General features: G+C 47.5%; 1 protein-coding gene across 2 annotated transcripts; it reads right to left on the bottom strand.

The window, feature by feature from the left end:
• Positions 1-3385: 3385 nt before the first annotated feature.
• Wdr13 (WD repeat domain 13) lies at positions 3386-13055 on the bottom strand. Of its 2 annotated transcripts, XM_038317118.1 has the most exons (10): positions 12422-13055; positions 11553-11793; positions 10218-10327; positions 9968-10098; positions 9143-9450; positions 8253-8433; positions 8020-8161; positions 6345-6463; positions 5800-5980; positions 3386-4100 (listed from the first exon to the last, which is right to left on the bottom strand). In XM_038317118.1, exons 1-10 carry the CDS (start codon positions 12460-12462, stop codon positions 4085-4087), a joined length of 1470 nt encoding a protein of 489 aa, XP_038173046.1. In that variant the 5' UTR covers positions 12463-13055; the 3' UTR covers positions 3386-4084. The 2 variants fall into 2 exon arrangements, with proteins under 2 accessions (XP_038173046.1, XP_038173047.1); XM_038317119.1 differs by having other exon boundaries at positions 3386-5980; positions 12422-13054.
• Between the last annotated feature and the right edge of the window lie 743 nt (positions 13056-13798).

The raw sequence follows: 13798 nt of genomic DNA, 5'->3' as shown, positions 1-13798 counted from the left end.
ACTCTGAATAGGAACCAAAATGACATTGATGGTGAAATGACTTTAAAAGAGAGCCCTCGCTGGGCGGTGGTGGCGCACGCCTTTAATCCCAGCACTCGGGAGGCAGAGGCAGGCGGATCTCTGTGAGTTCAAGACCAGCCTGGTCTACAAGAGCTAGGTCCAGGACAGGCTCTAGAGACTACAGGGAAACCCTGTCTCGAAAAATCAAAAAAAATAAATAAATAAAATAAAAAAAATAAAATAAAAGAGAGCCCTTGTCAGGCCGGTGGCACACACTTTTAATCCCAGCGCTTGGGAAGCAGAGGCAGGTGGATCTCTATGAGTTCGAGGCCAGCCTGGTCTACAAGAGCTAGTTCCAGGACAGGCTCCAAAGCTACAGAGAAACCCTGTCTCGAAAAACAAAACAAAACAAAAACAAAAAAATCCAAAGAGAGAGAGAGTCCTCGTTTGAGAAAAGACTGAGAATATTGATGCTATAATGGCCTAGATTTCAAGGTCAAGTGTGAGTTTTACATTTGCTTTTAATTTTTTGATTTTATTTATGTGTATGGGTGTTTTTCTGCATGTGTCTGTGCACCATGTGCGTGCGCAGTGCCCATGTGGGTCAGATAACTTGGAACTGGAGTTACAGGCATGTAGGTGCTGAGACTTGAACCTAGGCCCTCTGGAAGAGCAGCCAGTGCTCTAAACCACTGAGCCATCTCTTCGACCCCGGATTTCCTTCTTGCCTCACAAAAATCATTACTCTGTTAACCCCGGTGTCTGCAGACAACCCCCTCCCCCACATTAAACTAGATTATTTAATGAAAGCCTGAGTTCAAGGCTATGCCAGAGGAGCAGTAGTTGTATAGTTAGTTAACAAGACCTTTGCTCTTGCAAAGGACCCAGGTTTGAGTCCCAGAACCCACATGGTGGTTCACAATCATCTGTAACTATTGTTCCAGCGACTCTGATGCTCTCTTGTGACCTCCATAGGCACCGGTCACCCATGTACAGACAAAACATTCATATACATAAAATAAAAATGAAAAACATAAACAAAAAAATTAAAATACTTCTTCTTTAAAAAGATTTTATGAGCTGGGCAGTGGTGGTGCATGCCTTTAGACCCAGCACATGGAAGGCAGAGGCAGGCAGATCTCTGAGTTTGAGGCCAGCCTGGTCTACAAAGTAAGTTCCAGGACAACTAGGCTACATAGAGAAACCATGTCTCAGAAAGCCAAAACCAAACCAAACTAAAACAAAAAGATTTTACTTTTGTAAATGTGTGTGTCTATGTATGTGTATGCCATGTGTGAGTGTCTGCAGAAGTCAGAAGGACAGACTTCTGACTGTCCACTGGAGACAGAGGTTACAGGTGGCTATGAGCCAACTGACGTGGGTGCTGGGAACCAAACTTGGGTCCTCTGGAAGAGCAGCAAGGGCTTTTAACCTCTGAGCAGTCTTTCTAGCCTCCAAAGGAGTTTTGTATGGAGTCTGATTCAAGGTCAGACCAGAGCTATCTTCATAGTGCTAGAATTCACAAAGGCCCAGCTGTAGCAGAGGGTCAGGAGTGGTGGGGTATTAACCAGAGACCTAGATTCAAGACTGAGCCAAGCCGGGCGGTGGTGGCGCACGCCTTTAATTCCAGCACTCGGGAGGCAGAGGCAGGCGGATCTCTGTGAGTTCGAGACCAGCCTGGTCTACAAGAGCTAGCTCCAGGACAGGCTCTAAAAGCTGCAGAGAAACCCTGTCTCGAAAAAACCAAAAAAAAAAAAAAAAAAAAAAAAAAAAAAAAAAAAAGACTGAGCCAAAGAATAGTCATCCAGAATTTCAATACTTAATACTAAAAGGGCATCAATGGTGAAACAATTTGGAGGAGTTCAGGATTAGAACCTAGGAGAAAAGGTCACGGAATAGTTAACAGACACAAGAGTGTGAGGCATGCCAAGAGGAACAGACTTTGCCTCAGGTTCAAGATCAGTGCAGTTACAGAGGAATAGAAAATAAACGCCAGTGGCACAGTAAGAACAATTTAAAAAAGAAAGGCCATGGGGCAGTGGGGAGAAAAACAGAGAAAATAGAGGCCAGAGTTGGAGGGAAGATCTAAAAAGTAACAGGGGACTACTTTCCTGAGCTTCCAGAAGCATTGAGTATGGAAAAACTAAGAGGCTCGAGTTCTCAGGTTTTAGACCTGAAGACCATTGCTCACGAGTTAACCCAGGTCTGGATTCAGTGGTCTTGGAAAGATGTATTGAGAGTGGACCCACAGCGTCCCAAGTTGGAGTCTAGAATACCATGACACTGGCAGAAACTGAAGCTAAAGGTAGAAGTCCTGATGGTAGAGGCATTAACAGAGGTCCAGGTCTCAGCGCAGGCCATACGGACAACAACAGTAGAATGTAAAAGTATCTGGTGGCTGGAGAGATGGCTCACGGGCTATGAACACTACCTGTTCTTTCAGAGGACCCAGGTTTGGTTCCCAGTACTAACACAGTGGCCTAGAAATGTGTCTGTAACTCCAGTTCCAGGAGATCTGGCACCGTTTTCTGGCCTCTGTGGATACCAGATATTAATGGCACACATACATCATACATACAGGCAAAACAACCATACACATAAAGTAAAAACTATTTTAAATTGAAACAAAAAATAATCTAAAGTATCTGACTAGGCCTGGTGGTACATGCCTGTAATCCAGCACTTGGGAGGCTGAAGCAAGAAGATAGTCATTAGTTAGAGGTTAGTCTGGGCTACACAGAGACTATCTCAAAACAGTGTTCGAGTTTGAGGCCACAGTAGATAGGAATCGGTGAAGGAAACAGTAAGAAATGCCCAGAAACAGGTGTATGCTTCAGTGGTATAAATTTTGCTAAGCATGCAGGTCTGGGCTCCTTCCCTAGAAACAAAACTAAACAAATGCCCAGGTCTGAGACATAGTAATGGCTGAATAGTTGGCAGAGGCCTGGGCTTAAGACTGGCTCACATGGTCTTTTACTGTCAGTATAGAGGTTGGAACAAATAACATTAAGGGAACTGATGGTACAATAATAGAGTTCCAGATATGTGGTTAAGGTTGATAATAATCAGAGCACAAAACTAACACAAGTCCATATTCAAATTCAAAGTCAGATCAGCAGACAATTGTTGGTAGCTCGGGTTTCAGATGTGACTACTGGTACACATCAGTGGGGTAATAAAGAAATGCTCGGCTCCAGGCTTAGCCCCGAGTTGCTCTTGCTAGCGTAGCAGTTGACAAACACCCAGGGTCCAAATCAGACAAAGGGTGTAGACCAGGACTAGATTTGAAAAGAAAGTAAAGCAGCATTGATGATGGAAAGAGGAACAGAATTCTGATGTCAAATCAGAGGCACAGTGATGACAGACGAATGAAGAGAGGCCCAAGTTTGACCAATAACATTATTTTTATTCTTCCTTGTTTACTCAGTGCTTAGTTTCCTTTAGGTTGTGAGTCAAAAGTGTCACCAAGAGGACTTTAAAGTGGAATGTCAACTCTGCCACCTCAAAAATTTTACAAGGAGGAAACCCCCAAAATCATGCAAACAAAATTCATCATTAATCACTCAGAAACCAGACTCATTAAAGAAAATGGAGAGCATGAAGAAACGGATGTTAGAGAAAACTGGTATTTCCCCCAATTATCTTGCTACCTATAGAGCTTGGTTGAAGCCGTGTATCTGTCTGGTACAGGAAACAGTTAGCACAGTTCTGAACTGCTAGTCTTGGGAGGGTCTCTTTAAAGATCAGCATTTAACTGGTATCTGGTACACTTCCCTGTATCTTTCAGCTGTATTGTACAGTCCTCATAGGAAATCACTGACCCTGAAGCTGGATTAGGAATGTTGGCACACTTACACGACTTTGACACAACATGGCCAGTCCAGCTCACTTAGATATCCTTATCTCATAATCATTTGCCTAAGATCTGTCTGATGGAGCCAGACATGCTTTTGGCTACAAGTGATCACACTAATAAACAGATTAAACAAACAAGGAATTATCTTCTTCCATCAAAGATCTGCTGCTAGTTCCACAGCTCAGCAACACTGTGCTTCTAGGTTGGTGACTCTGAGGTCCCAAGATGTTAGCCGCAGTTCCACCTGATGCAAAAGTAGCAGCATATGAATCTGGGAGGATGAGCTAGCTCTAAGAGCCCCTGGTGATTCTTCAAATGGAAAGCACTTCATGATTCTAATTATGGACAATAAGTCTAGAACTTATTTCCTTGCTAAAACCCAATATTAGAGATTAGCATTTGGTTTCTGACCTGGTCCAGGACTTAAATTGGGGCCCTGGAAGGACATGGGAGGAGATAGGGGTGAACTTACAGATAGATTTTCTATTTCTTCCTCACCACAGCAGGGGCTGTAGCTCAGCCCGAGTCCATGGCTGCCTGCGTGCTAACCTAGAACTCAAAGAACTCACCACTTCTACTCCCTGTTTGTGGGCCACAGATAAGTGTGGGGTCCACCCACACAGAAGCTGTCATCTTGGGAAGTTTTACAACCTAATCTGATGAAGCCCCTGGGGTTGAACTCAACATTCCTCTCCTAATTTCTCTATGGCTGTCTGATCCCACACTCCAACCTCCCTCACTCAGGATCAGGAAAAGTCAAGCTCCTCACCATGGTCCAAGAAGCCCTAAAGCCCTGTCTAATGTCACCTGTCACACTCGGCTTGGTCATCCTCTGACACACTCCAGTCTCGGTGCCTCTGCACTAACTTTTCTTTCTGTTGAGGATATTCTTTTACCCCACTATGACCTCTCTCATTTCATTCAGATCTTTATTTTTTTTTTTTTTTGGTTTTTCGAGACAGGGTTTCCCTGTAGTTTCTAGAGCCTGTCCTGGAACTAGCTCTTGTAGACCAGGCTGGCCTCGAACTCAGAGATCCGCCTGCCTCTGCCTCCCGAGTGCTGGGATTAAAGGCGTGAGCTACCACCGCCCGGCTCATTCAGATCTTTAAAACATCATCCTGTCAGGAACATTTTTCCTGAGGACATTGCTGAAAGAAGCTCCCACTCCTCCCGTTCCTGCAACCTCATCTCCTTCCCTCCCTTTGTTTTTCTTCACGCCACTCATCTTTAACTATCCTCTTTTATACAGATGCTTCTCGATGAGATAGGGTTATACCCCAACCAATCTGTCTTAATTGAAAACGCATTAACATGCCTAACCTACCAAACACCCTAGCTTAGCCCCACCTACCTTCAATGCGCTCAGAACACTGACATTATTCTACAGGTAGGCAAACTTACCTAATGTAAAGTCTAATTTATAACAAAATGTTGACTAGCTCATGTAATTTACTGAACACCATACTGAAAGTAGAAAACAAGACTGGGTGTATGTGTGTGGTTCTGTAGCACTGTAAGATCAAAAAGTTGAAAACTTATAAAGCAAATTATACTCCAAGGAATGGCTGTACTTTGTCTACCGAATGCTTGCCCCTCCTAGGATGCAAGCCCACAAGGGCAGGATTTCTGTTGGTTGAGGCCACAGCAGTATCCTTCCTTTTCAGAACAGTTCCTGACATCACAGTTGGTACTCTCATTCCTGTCTACTGACTGCACAACTACGTGACACATCACAGCAGATACTCAGGGCTTGTTGAATGGATGAACACATTACTGCACAACTGAGGAAGCCATCCCTAATCCACTGGAGGGCTCAGTACTCCCTAGTGCCTCCTTGTGGGAGACCTGGGAGTTGCCCCTCAACACAACCACAGAAATTTTATTTACAACACAAGACCGGAGAGGAGGGAACAGTGGGCTGTGCAGGGCTGACAGAACCCTACTTTTGCTCTCGTCTCCAGACGATGACCATGCCACTGGCGTCACTGGAAGCCAGCAGACTCTCGTCGCAGTTGAAGCTGACGTCAAGCACAGGCGCACTGTGACCCTGCAACTTGTTGACAGCAGCTTTGGCCGCCCGCTCCACATCAAAGAAGTGAACGCACATATCCTCACTGCCTGTCACTGTCCAGATGAGAGGGAGAGAGCATCAGAAGGCTATTGTGGTGTCCCTAGTAGGAGGGCCTTGAGGTTCTATGAGGTGTGAGGGCCTCATGTAGCTTTGGGTAGTCTAAAAGGAACCATCCCCAAATGGGAGTTCATCTGCCTCCTTTGCTTCTGTGGGTAGTATGTGAGGTTTTAGGAAGTGTGGGGTCTGTGTCTCAGCTATGAAGTTCCCAAGCTGTCTGTGGTTCCATGTCTAAAGTGTTTAGGTATGAGGCTGTTAGGGCACAAGACCCAGGAAGTCATGATGATGGAGCCAGACTGGCAGCTACACTGGCCTCTGCTTCTTCCCAGTTACCCAGGTCCCCTGCTCCTGAGCACTCACCCACACAGGCCCCCTGGCGGAAGGACATGAGGGGGCAGAAGATACTGCGCACAGGATGTGAGCTCTGCTCAATGGGGAAGCTTCTCTTCAATTGCAGGGTACCTTCATTGTCCACCACTCTGAAGAGAAGGCAAAAGAAAGGGTTAGGGTACAGCCTAAGCTTCGGGAGATGACTAGTGGTGGGCAGTTTATGTTCTGAATCCTGTATCTGAGATATTTACAATGTTCATGAATTATTTTTGCATTAGAAGACAGAGTCTTACTATGTTGGACAAGCCATCTCTGAACTCAGGCATTCAAGTGATCCTCCTGCTCCAGCCCTTAGAGTGCTGGCACCATAGGTGTATATCATCACCCCTAGCATATGTTTTTTTTTTCATTTTATTTATTTTCATTTTATGTATATGGGTGTTCTGCCTGCATGTGTGTCTATGCACTGTGAATGTGTAGTACTGGAGCAGACCAAAGAAGGTGCTGGGTCCCCTGGAACTGGAGTTACAGACAGTTGTGAGCTGCCATATGAATGCTGAGAACTGAACCTCAGTCATCTATAAGATCAACATCTTAAAATGCTGCTGAGCCATCTCCCAGCCCCTTGGATTTTTTGTTTTGTTTAGTTTTGTTTTTTTTTGTTTTTGTTTTTCAAGACAGGGTTTCTCTGTAGTTTTTAGTGCCTGTCCTGGAACTCTGTAGACCAGGCTGACCTCGAACTCACAGAGATCTGCCTGCCTCTGCCTCCCGAGTGCTGGGATTAAACGCATGCGCCACTATGCCTAGCAGGGCGTGAGTTTATGTCCAGCTTTAAAAAGCATCATTTTTGAAAGATGGGTGGGAAGAATGAATTCTGTTCCCAAATCAAAATAACAAAATAATATAGGTTGTGGGTGAATCTCAGTGGTAGAGTTTTATTAGCATGTACAAAGTTCTGGATTTAATTCCCAGCACCAAATGAAGAAAAAGAAAGGGAACTGGAGAGAGGACTCAAGTGGGTAAAGACATTTGCTGTCAGGTCTGACAACTTTGATTGACAAGTTTGATTCCTGGAATCTGCATGGAGGGACCGAACAAGCTTTCACACACTGTCCTCTGACCTCCATATATGCTCCATGATATGTGAGCACTCACATACACACACAAATAAATAAATGTGAAAAATTCAAAACAAAGAGCTGGTATTTTTTCTTTAATTATAGTATTGGGAGTGGAATTCATAGTTTCATACATGCTAAGCAAGTGCTCTACCACTGAGTTACTTTCTCAGTCCTTTATGTATTTCGTCTTAGTTTGCTTAACTATACAATGAAGACAATAATGGTAACTACTTCCCAGACTGTTGTGAGGATTAAATACAGTGATATGTATGGAGTGCCTTGAACAGGGTCTGGCCGTAGCAATGTTCATGTAGGGGCTCGTTACTGTTATTCCTATTTATGTTGCTATTGATATGATGACATTGTACACTATGTACATTGTAGCCCATGTATCACCGTACTATGTATTATGTGTGTGCGTCTGTTTCTGGGGATAGATAAGCACTCTGCCACTAAGCTACGTCCCCACCTCTACTCTCATCATCTTGGTGAAATGAATGTGATGGAGATGGGCCTTGCTCCTCCACTCTGATCGAAGGATGGGCCCTGTAGGCCCAGATGGCCCCGGTTGGGGAGGAACCCACCTGTAGAGCAGCAGCTTGTTGAGACAGGCATTGATGAGCAGTGAGGGGTCCCGCGCTTCCCGGCTGACCCAGGATCGGGCAGAGATGCTGGTGACAGGGCTGCCCTCGTGCACTACTAGTCGCTTGGCTTTGGTCAGCTTCCCTGAATCAGTGGAGGCAAAGGTGAGGACAAGGACCGAGTCCGGGGAGAATACAAAAAAGGGCACCAAAACATAGGTCTGTGGCCTGCCTACCTGTGGCCATGTCAAAGAGAAAGGAGAAGACACTACCGCGGTCATCACCTGCCCAGAGAAGCCGGCCAGGGGCATCAAAGGACAGAGCAAGGACACGGCCTGTCAGTTTGCTGGAGCCACCCTTCACTTTCTTGCCTGTGGAGATGTTCATGACATGCACGTTGTGCTTGGCATTCCCCACCTGTGAGTGGAACACGTACACCATCACTCTGACCCATCTAGTCCTTCCTTGAGTTTAAGACAGTGGGACTGCGGCAGGCACACTGGAAGGTGACCCAGGCCTAACTCCTACTTCCTAGCTAACCCCCCAATATGCCCACAATAGGCCTCTTGGCCAGTCTGAAAATTTGGGCTTATAATACCCTTCCATCTTTTCCTTGCACCCTGGCCTGCCCCCTCTTGAAGCCCACAAGCTGCTACCATTGAAATGAGCCAGAGAACCCCAAGCACTAGCTCACTCATAGCCTGTTGTTACCTTCTATCTCAACTCCCCCCATGCCATGACCTTCCATGTCCTTCCTCTGCCCTCTGCCTAGTCTGTCCTGGAGTCTGACCACAGTAGGGCTGCTCCTGATAGATTAGATGAGCGTTCAGCCCCATCATCCTGCTCCCTAGCAGCTGCTTCTGTAGACAGAAAACTGTAAGACTGTGGTGATGAGACCCTAGGAATCCCAGAGCCATGACCCCCCGCCTAGCCCAGAAGTCTATCTACTACAGCAAGGCCTTCCCTGACCATGAACTGTGCTTATTGTTGGTCTGTTTCCCTTTGAGTCTGACCACAAGGCTGCTGTGATAGGACTTGGGGGTATTAAACCTTATACTCTGGTGCCCCCAAATAGCTCTAGACCCAGCATGCCCGCCCTTGGTGAGCAGGTGTCCTGGAGCCTAACCACAGTGAGGTTGTTGTTGACGGGCTGGAAGGTGCAGCACAGCAGTTCAGCGCTATCAGGGTCAGGGATCTCACGGATGCAGCGGCCGTCCTCGGAGGCCCAGATGCGCATGGTGGCATCGAGGGAGGTGGACACAAGGATGTCATTGGAGAGGGACCAGGCGAAGTCAGAGACACCACGCGTGTGGCCCCGTAGCACATGGAGCACAGTGGGTGGGGCAGGTACCAGCTGGCACAGTGAGATGCTGCCGTCCAGTGAACAGCAGGCCAAGCGGTGTCGGTCATCATTGGCGAAGCGCACCCTTGGGACTGCAAATGCCAAGGAGCCATTTGAGGGAGTCAACATACTTACTGAGCACAAGGAATGGTAGCCTCCACAAAGGACTTTCCTTGGCCGTCAAAGGCAGTTGTAAACCTTAGAACGCCTACTGCCAACATGCTCTCTAAATCTTAATAGCACTTTGAACAATGCAAAAAAGCTCGCACTACATTACTGAGTACTTTACAATAATCAGCTCTCAGGGGTTTGAAAACCCTTCACAGTGTAGTCCACTATGCCCTCTGCAAGGAAGTTATCATCAGCAAAGGCTTTGAACTCTTCCAAGTGACTCATGAGCTCAGGTAGTCTGCTAAAGAGGGCTCTCTTGAGTTTCTGTGGCTCTTTGCAGTACCTAAAATAACAACTTTGCAGAGCACTTTGCAGAGGGCTTTTGCATTTGCTAATGGTTTTATGAGTGGTAATTTCTCCTTCTGAGGTGTGGTGCCAGGTGCCTTGGGTAGCTGTTTGAACAAATGTTTGGTTTGGTCCCACCACCCATTAGCTTACCTGCCTCATCCACGTGCTGGTCAAAAACATGGTACATGCCTGCAAAGGCATAGTTTTCACTCAACGATGTGTCCCCAGCCATGGCCCGGCTTGCCTCTGCCACCGATGTGGGTACCACACTGCCGGGAGGCCTGAGCCCCAACAGGAAGTAGGGAGCGATAGGAGGTAGGTGTGGGTGTTTAGACTGCCATATCCCAGGGCCCCTCTTTTCCTCGGGAACCTCCACCCTCTGCCTGCCTCAGGTATGTACCTGTCCTCATAGACTGCACGGTTCATTTGTGCCTGTAGCTGGTAGGAGCCTCGGCTGACAGATCGGCGGTGTCCTCGGGCCCCCAGGGCTCGAGGGTCATCTTCAAAGTCCTGCAATCAAGACAGGGTCAGGGATGGTACATACCTCTAATTTTGGCACTTGGGAAACTGAGGCAGAAAGATCACTGAGCTCAAGGCCTGCCTTGGTTACATGGTGAATCTGAGGCCAGCCTGGGCTACATGGTGAGATCCTGTCTCAAAAAGAAGAGAAATTAGTCTCTGAGAACCACTGATGTCTGGAGCCTTCAAAATATGACCAGACCTGATCCCTTCTCACCACACATGGCACCTGCCACCACTATCACTGCTCACTTGCTTCAAAAGTTTCTTCACGAGCACCTGTTTCTCTCCTTGCCCTGTTCAACACATCCTTAGTACAGACATGTTTTCCTCACAATGAATAACTATTTTCCCCCAGGAAACCACTTGAATTAGTCTCTCACTTCAGTCAGGTTTCACTGTTACCTCCTCAGAGAAGTCTTCCCTATTAAACATAGCTTCCTCCTTTAGCTCAAAGTAGTGACTTATTTATTACATATACAGTGTTCTGCTTGCATATATACTTGCAGGCCAGAAGAAGGCACCAGATCTCATTACAGATGGTTGTGAGCCACCATGTGGTTGCTGAGAATTGAACTCAGGACCTCTGGAAGAGCAGTCAGTGCTCTTAACCTCTGAACCATCTCTCCAGCCCGTGACTTTTCACATTCTTCTTTGCTGTGTTGGGAATAGAACCATCAGCCTCAGACATACTAGACAAGCCCTCTATCACTGAACTACATCCCTGCACCAAACTCTCACTCCTTTGTGTCTCCTAAGTCCATTTTATGTGATTATCATAGCATTCCCTACTTTACCATTGTAATTATCAACTCATTAATCTGACTTGCTCCGTGTTTTTCTAATTCATTATCTGTTTATCATGTCTAACTTTTTAAAATTCTTTAAGTTTTACTTATTTATTTTGCAAACAACATTCTGCCCCCATGTATGCCTGCAGGCCAGAAGAGGGCACCAGATCTCATTATAGATGGTTGTGAGCCACTATGTGGTTGCTGGGAATTAAACTCAGGACCTCTGGACGAGCAGCCAGAGCTCTTAACCTCTGAGCCATCTCTCCAGCCCCCTTATGTTTATTGACTTAGTTGCTATATTATCTTTTAGTCCTCTACTGACAATGGAACAATACTTTTGTACATCACCGTGTTTGACAAAAGGCCGTGGTAACTATGGACGTCGAGGAGATATGTGGCAGGTGGTGCAGCCAGGAGCTCACCTCCATTCGGTCAAGGGTAGTGCGGCTGCTGCGGACAATGCTGTTGCTATAGGCACGAGCACTGCCTGGCTCCGAGAGTGGCCCGTAGCGCTGGCCCAATAGCTGGCCCCGTAGCCTCAGGTACTGCCGACGCAGTGCTGGGGGGTGCCCAGCCTTGGCATTCTCCCGCAGCAGCTGGCTGCGCCGGCGGATATACTGGGTCCGAAACTGTGGAAACGTTGGTGTGCGGTAGGCGTTGTACCTGTAGGGTCCAGGAGGCAGGGCAGGCAGCAGGCACAGGACAGAGGGAATAAATCAGCTCGAGGCATAGGGTAGTGCAATGAGGTGTTTGGCAGTGATTGGGATGGTTAAGAGTGATCGTACTGTGATGGGGGTGATTCTGATTAATAACGGGTATGATGAAAAGGTCAATCTGGAGATAATATAGTCAATCTGCAGCTCTGCTGGGGTCAGTCGGAGCCAACTATATTATCAGTCTAGCATGATGACAAACGTCAGATAGGCAATGTACAGCAATGGAGGTTAGGGTCAGGTAGTATGGGATAGCAATTGGGTAATAGTAGGGTAGTGGTATCAAGAAAAGTTGGGGAAAAGGACAGGCAATAAGAGCTAGATAGGAAGTCACCGGTCTGACTTCCACTACCCACGCGAAGAGACTTTTTGCGCATGCCCATATATAACAGCATTTCCCAGCATGCTCTTTAGAAACTTCTCTGGCCGGGTCACTTCACCGCGGGAATCAGACACCAAGCTAACTGCGCATGCTCACGCAGCCGCACCAGCCAAGTTCTCCGCCCAGCCTCACCGATCGCCATTGCTCATGCACCACAGTAGGTTCCGCTCCCATGGGCTCCAACCCCACGCCTCACCTCGCGTCCACTGCTAAGACTTGCTGCCACACCGCGGCCATTCCCTGGCTTCCTTCTATGATGCGTCTGCCTGCGGGAGCCTGCAGGACAAGGGCTTGGAATGCCGGCGTCGCAGGCAGAGGAAATCTAGTTCCGCCCCTTCCACCAGGTGACAGTTGCCATAGACACGAAGTCCCTCCACACAGGTGATGTCGCGAAATCCCACTGGGTCTTTAGCATGGTCATCACCCCAGCCCTGCCTTTCCTGGGCAGCACTCCGGTGACTCACAGCAGCAATTCAGACATGACCCCGCCCTCTCCAGTTGCCTCAGCAACGCCCCTCCCCCACCCAGCAAGTCTTGTTTGACATTCTCCACCCATCAAGCCCTCTGTCCTCTGCCCTCCCTTTTGTGACCCTAGAGCATAGCCCAGAGCCCAGGACCCAGGACCACCTCCGGGGCTGCCCCTGGCTCTCGAGGCCCCCGGGGCGGCCCTGAGCCCAGTGTCACCAGTTCCTTCTCTCTTCCCTGTCTCAAGCTCCAAGCAAGATGGCTGCCTGCAGCCAGAAAGAGCTGCGGAACACAGAGCAAATCGATAGGAACCTTTCCCAGGGCGTGGGAGCCTCGCAGGCGCATTAAAGGATTGTAGTTTCCCGTAAAAGGATAGAGGCTCCACCCCTTGAGTTCTAGTCATCCCCCCCCCCCCCACACACACACCTTTTGTAATCCACAGGGGTTAAAGCACTGGGGTCAGAGGAACAGGGTGAGAATGCATGTCAAACACTTGCTAACAATCAGAAATAATGACTTTCCTGTGAAAGTGGTTTAGGCTGCTTCTCAGCAGCACAAATTTGGCCAGGCAAAACTTGAATAAAGTATATGCAGAACCTGACCATACATGCAGGGACTGACTCGTAGAGTATTTACTAGTTCTTATAGCAGTGATGAATCCTGGAAACCGATGTGATGAAAAGAATCCGTGTGTGCGTTCACTGGGAGTAACTGGACTTGGAATGGTCGCCCCTAGGAAACTTTGAAACTTGAGGGTTTTAAGTAACAAGATGCAATCAGGAAAAACAAGCCTTGGGGGGTTTGACCCAAGGGAACTATCCCACTTCTGTGTAATTCACTTTAAGCTAGAATCTGTATAGCAAATATTCATCTCGGGGTCTATCATAATGGTCATCCTATAAAGAGGATGAAGTGGGGGGTGGGTGTAGCAGGAGGATCATGAGTGTGAATCCAGCCTGGCCTACATACTCAATTCCAGGCCACCCTGGGCTATGTAGTGAGAGCCTGTATCAAAAAGCAAGCAAGCAGGCTTGCTCACTTGTTGCACAAGCCTTTCTCTAGATCCCATGTAAAGGTGGAAGGAAAGAACCCAGTCCCTGTAGCTGTC

This window comes from Arvicola amphibius, chromosome X (genome assembly GCF_903992535.2).
Source record: "Arvicola amphibius chromosome X, mArvAmp1.2, whole genome shotgun sequence".
In the NCBI taxonomy this organism is placed as follows: Eukaryota; Metazoa; Chordata; class Mammalia; order Rodentia; family Cricetidae; genus Arvicola; species Arvicola amphibius.
The sequence above is the reverse complement of the archived record's forward strand: the minus strand, read 5'-3'. Positions and strand labels throughout refer to the sequence as shown.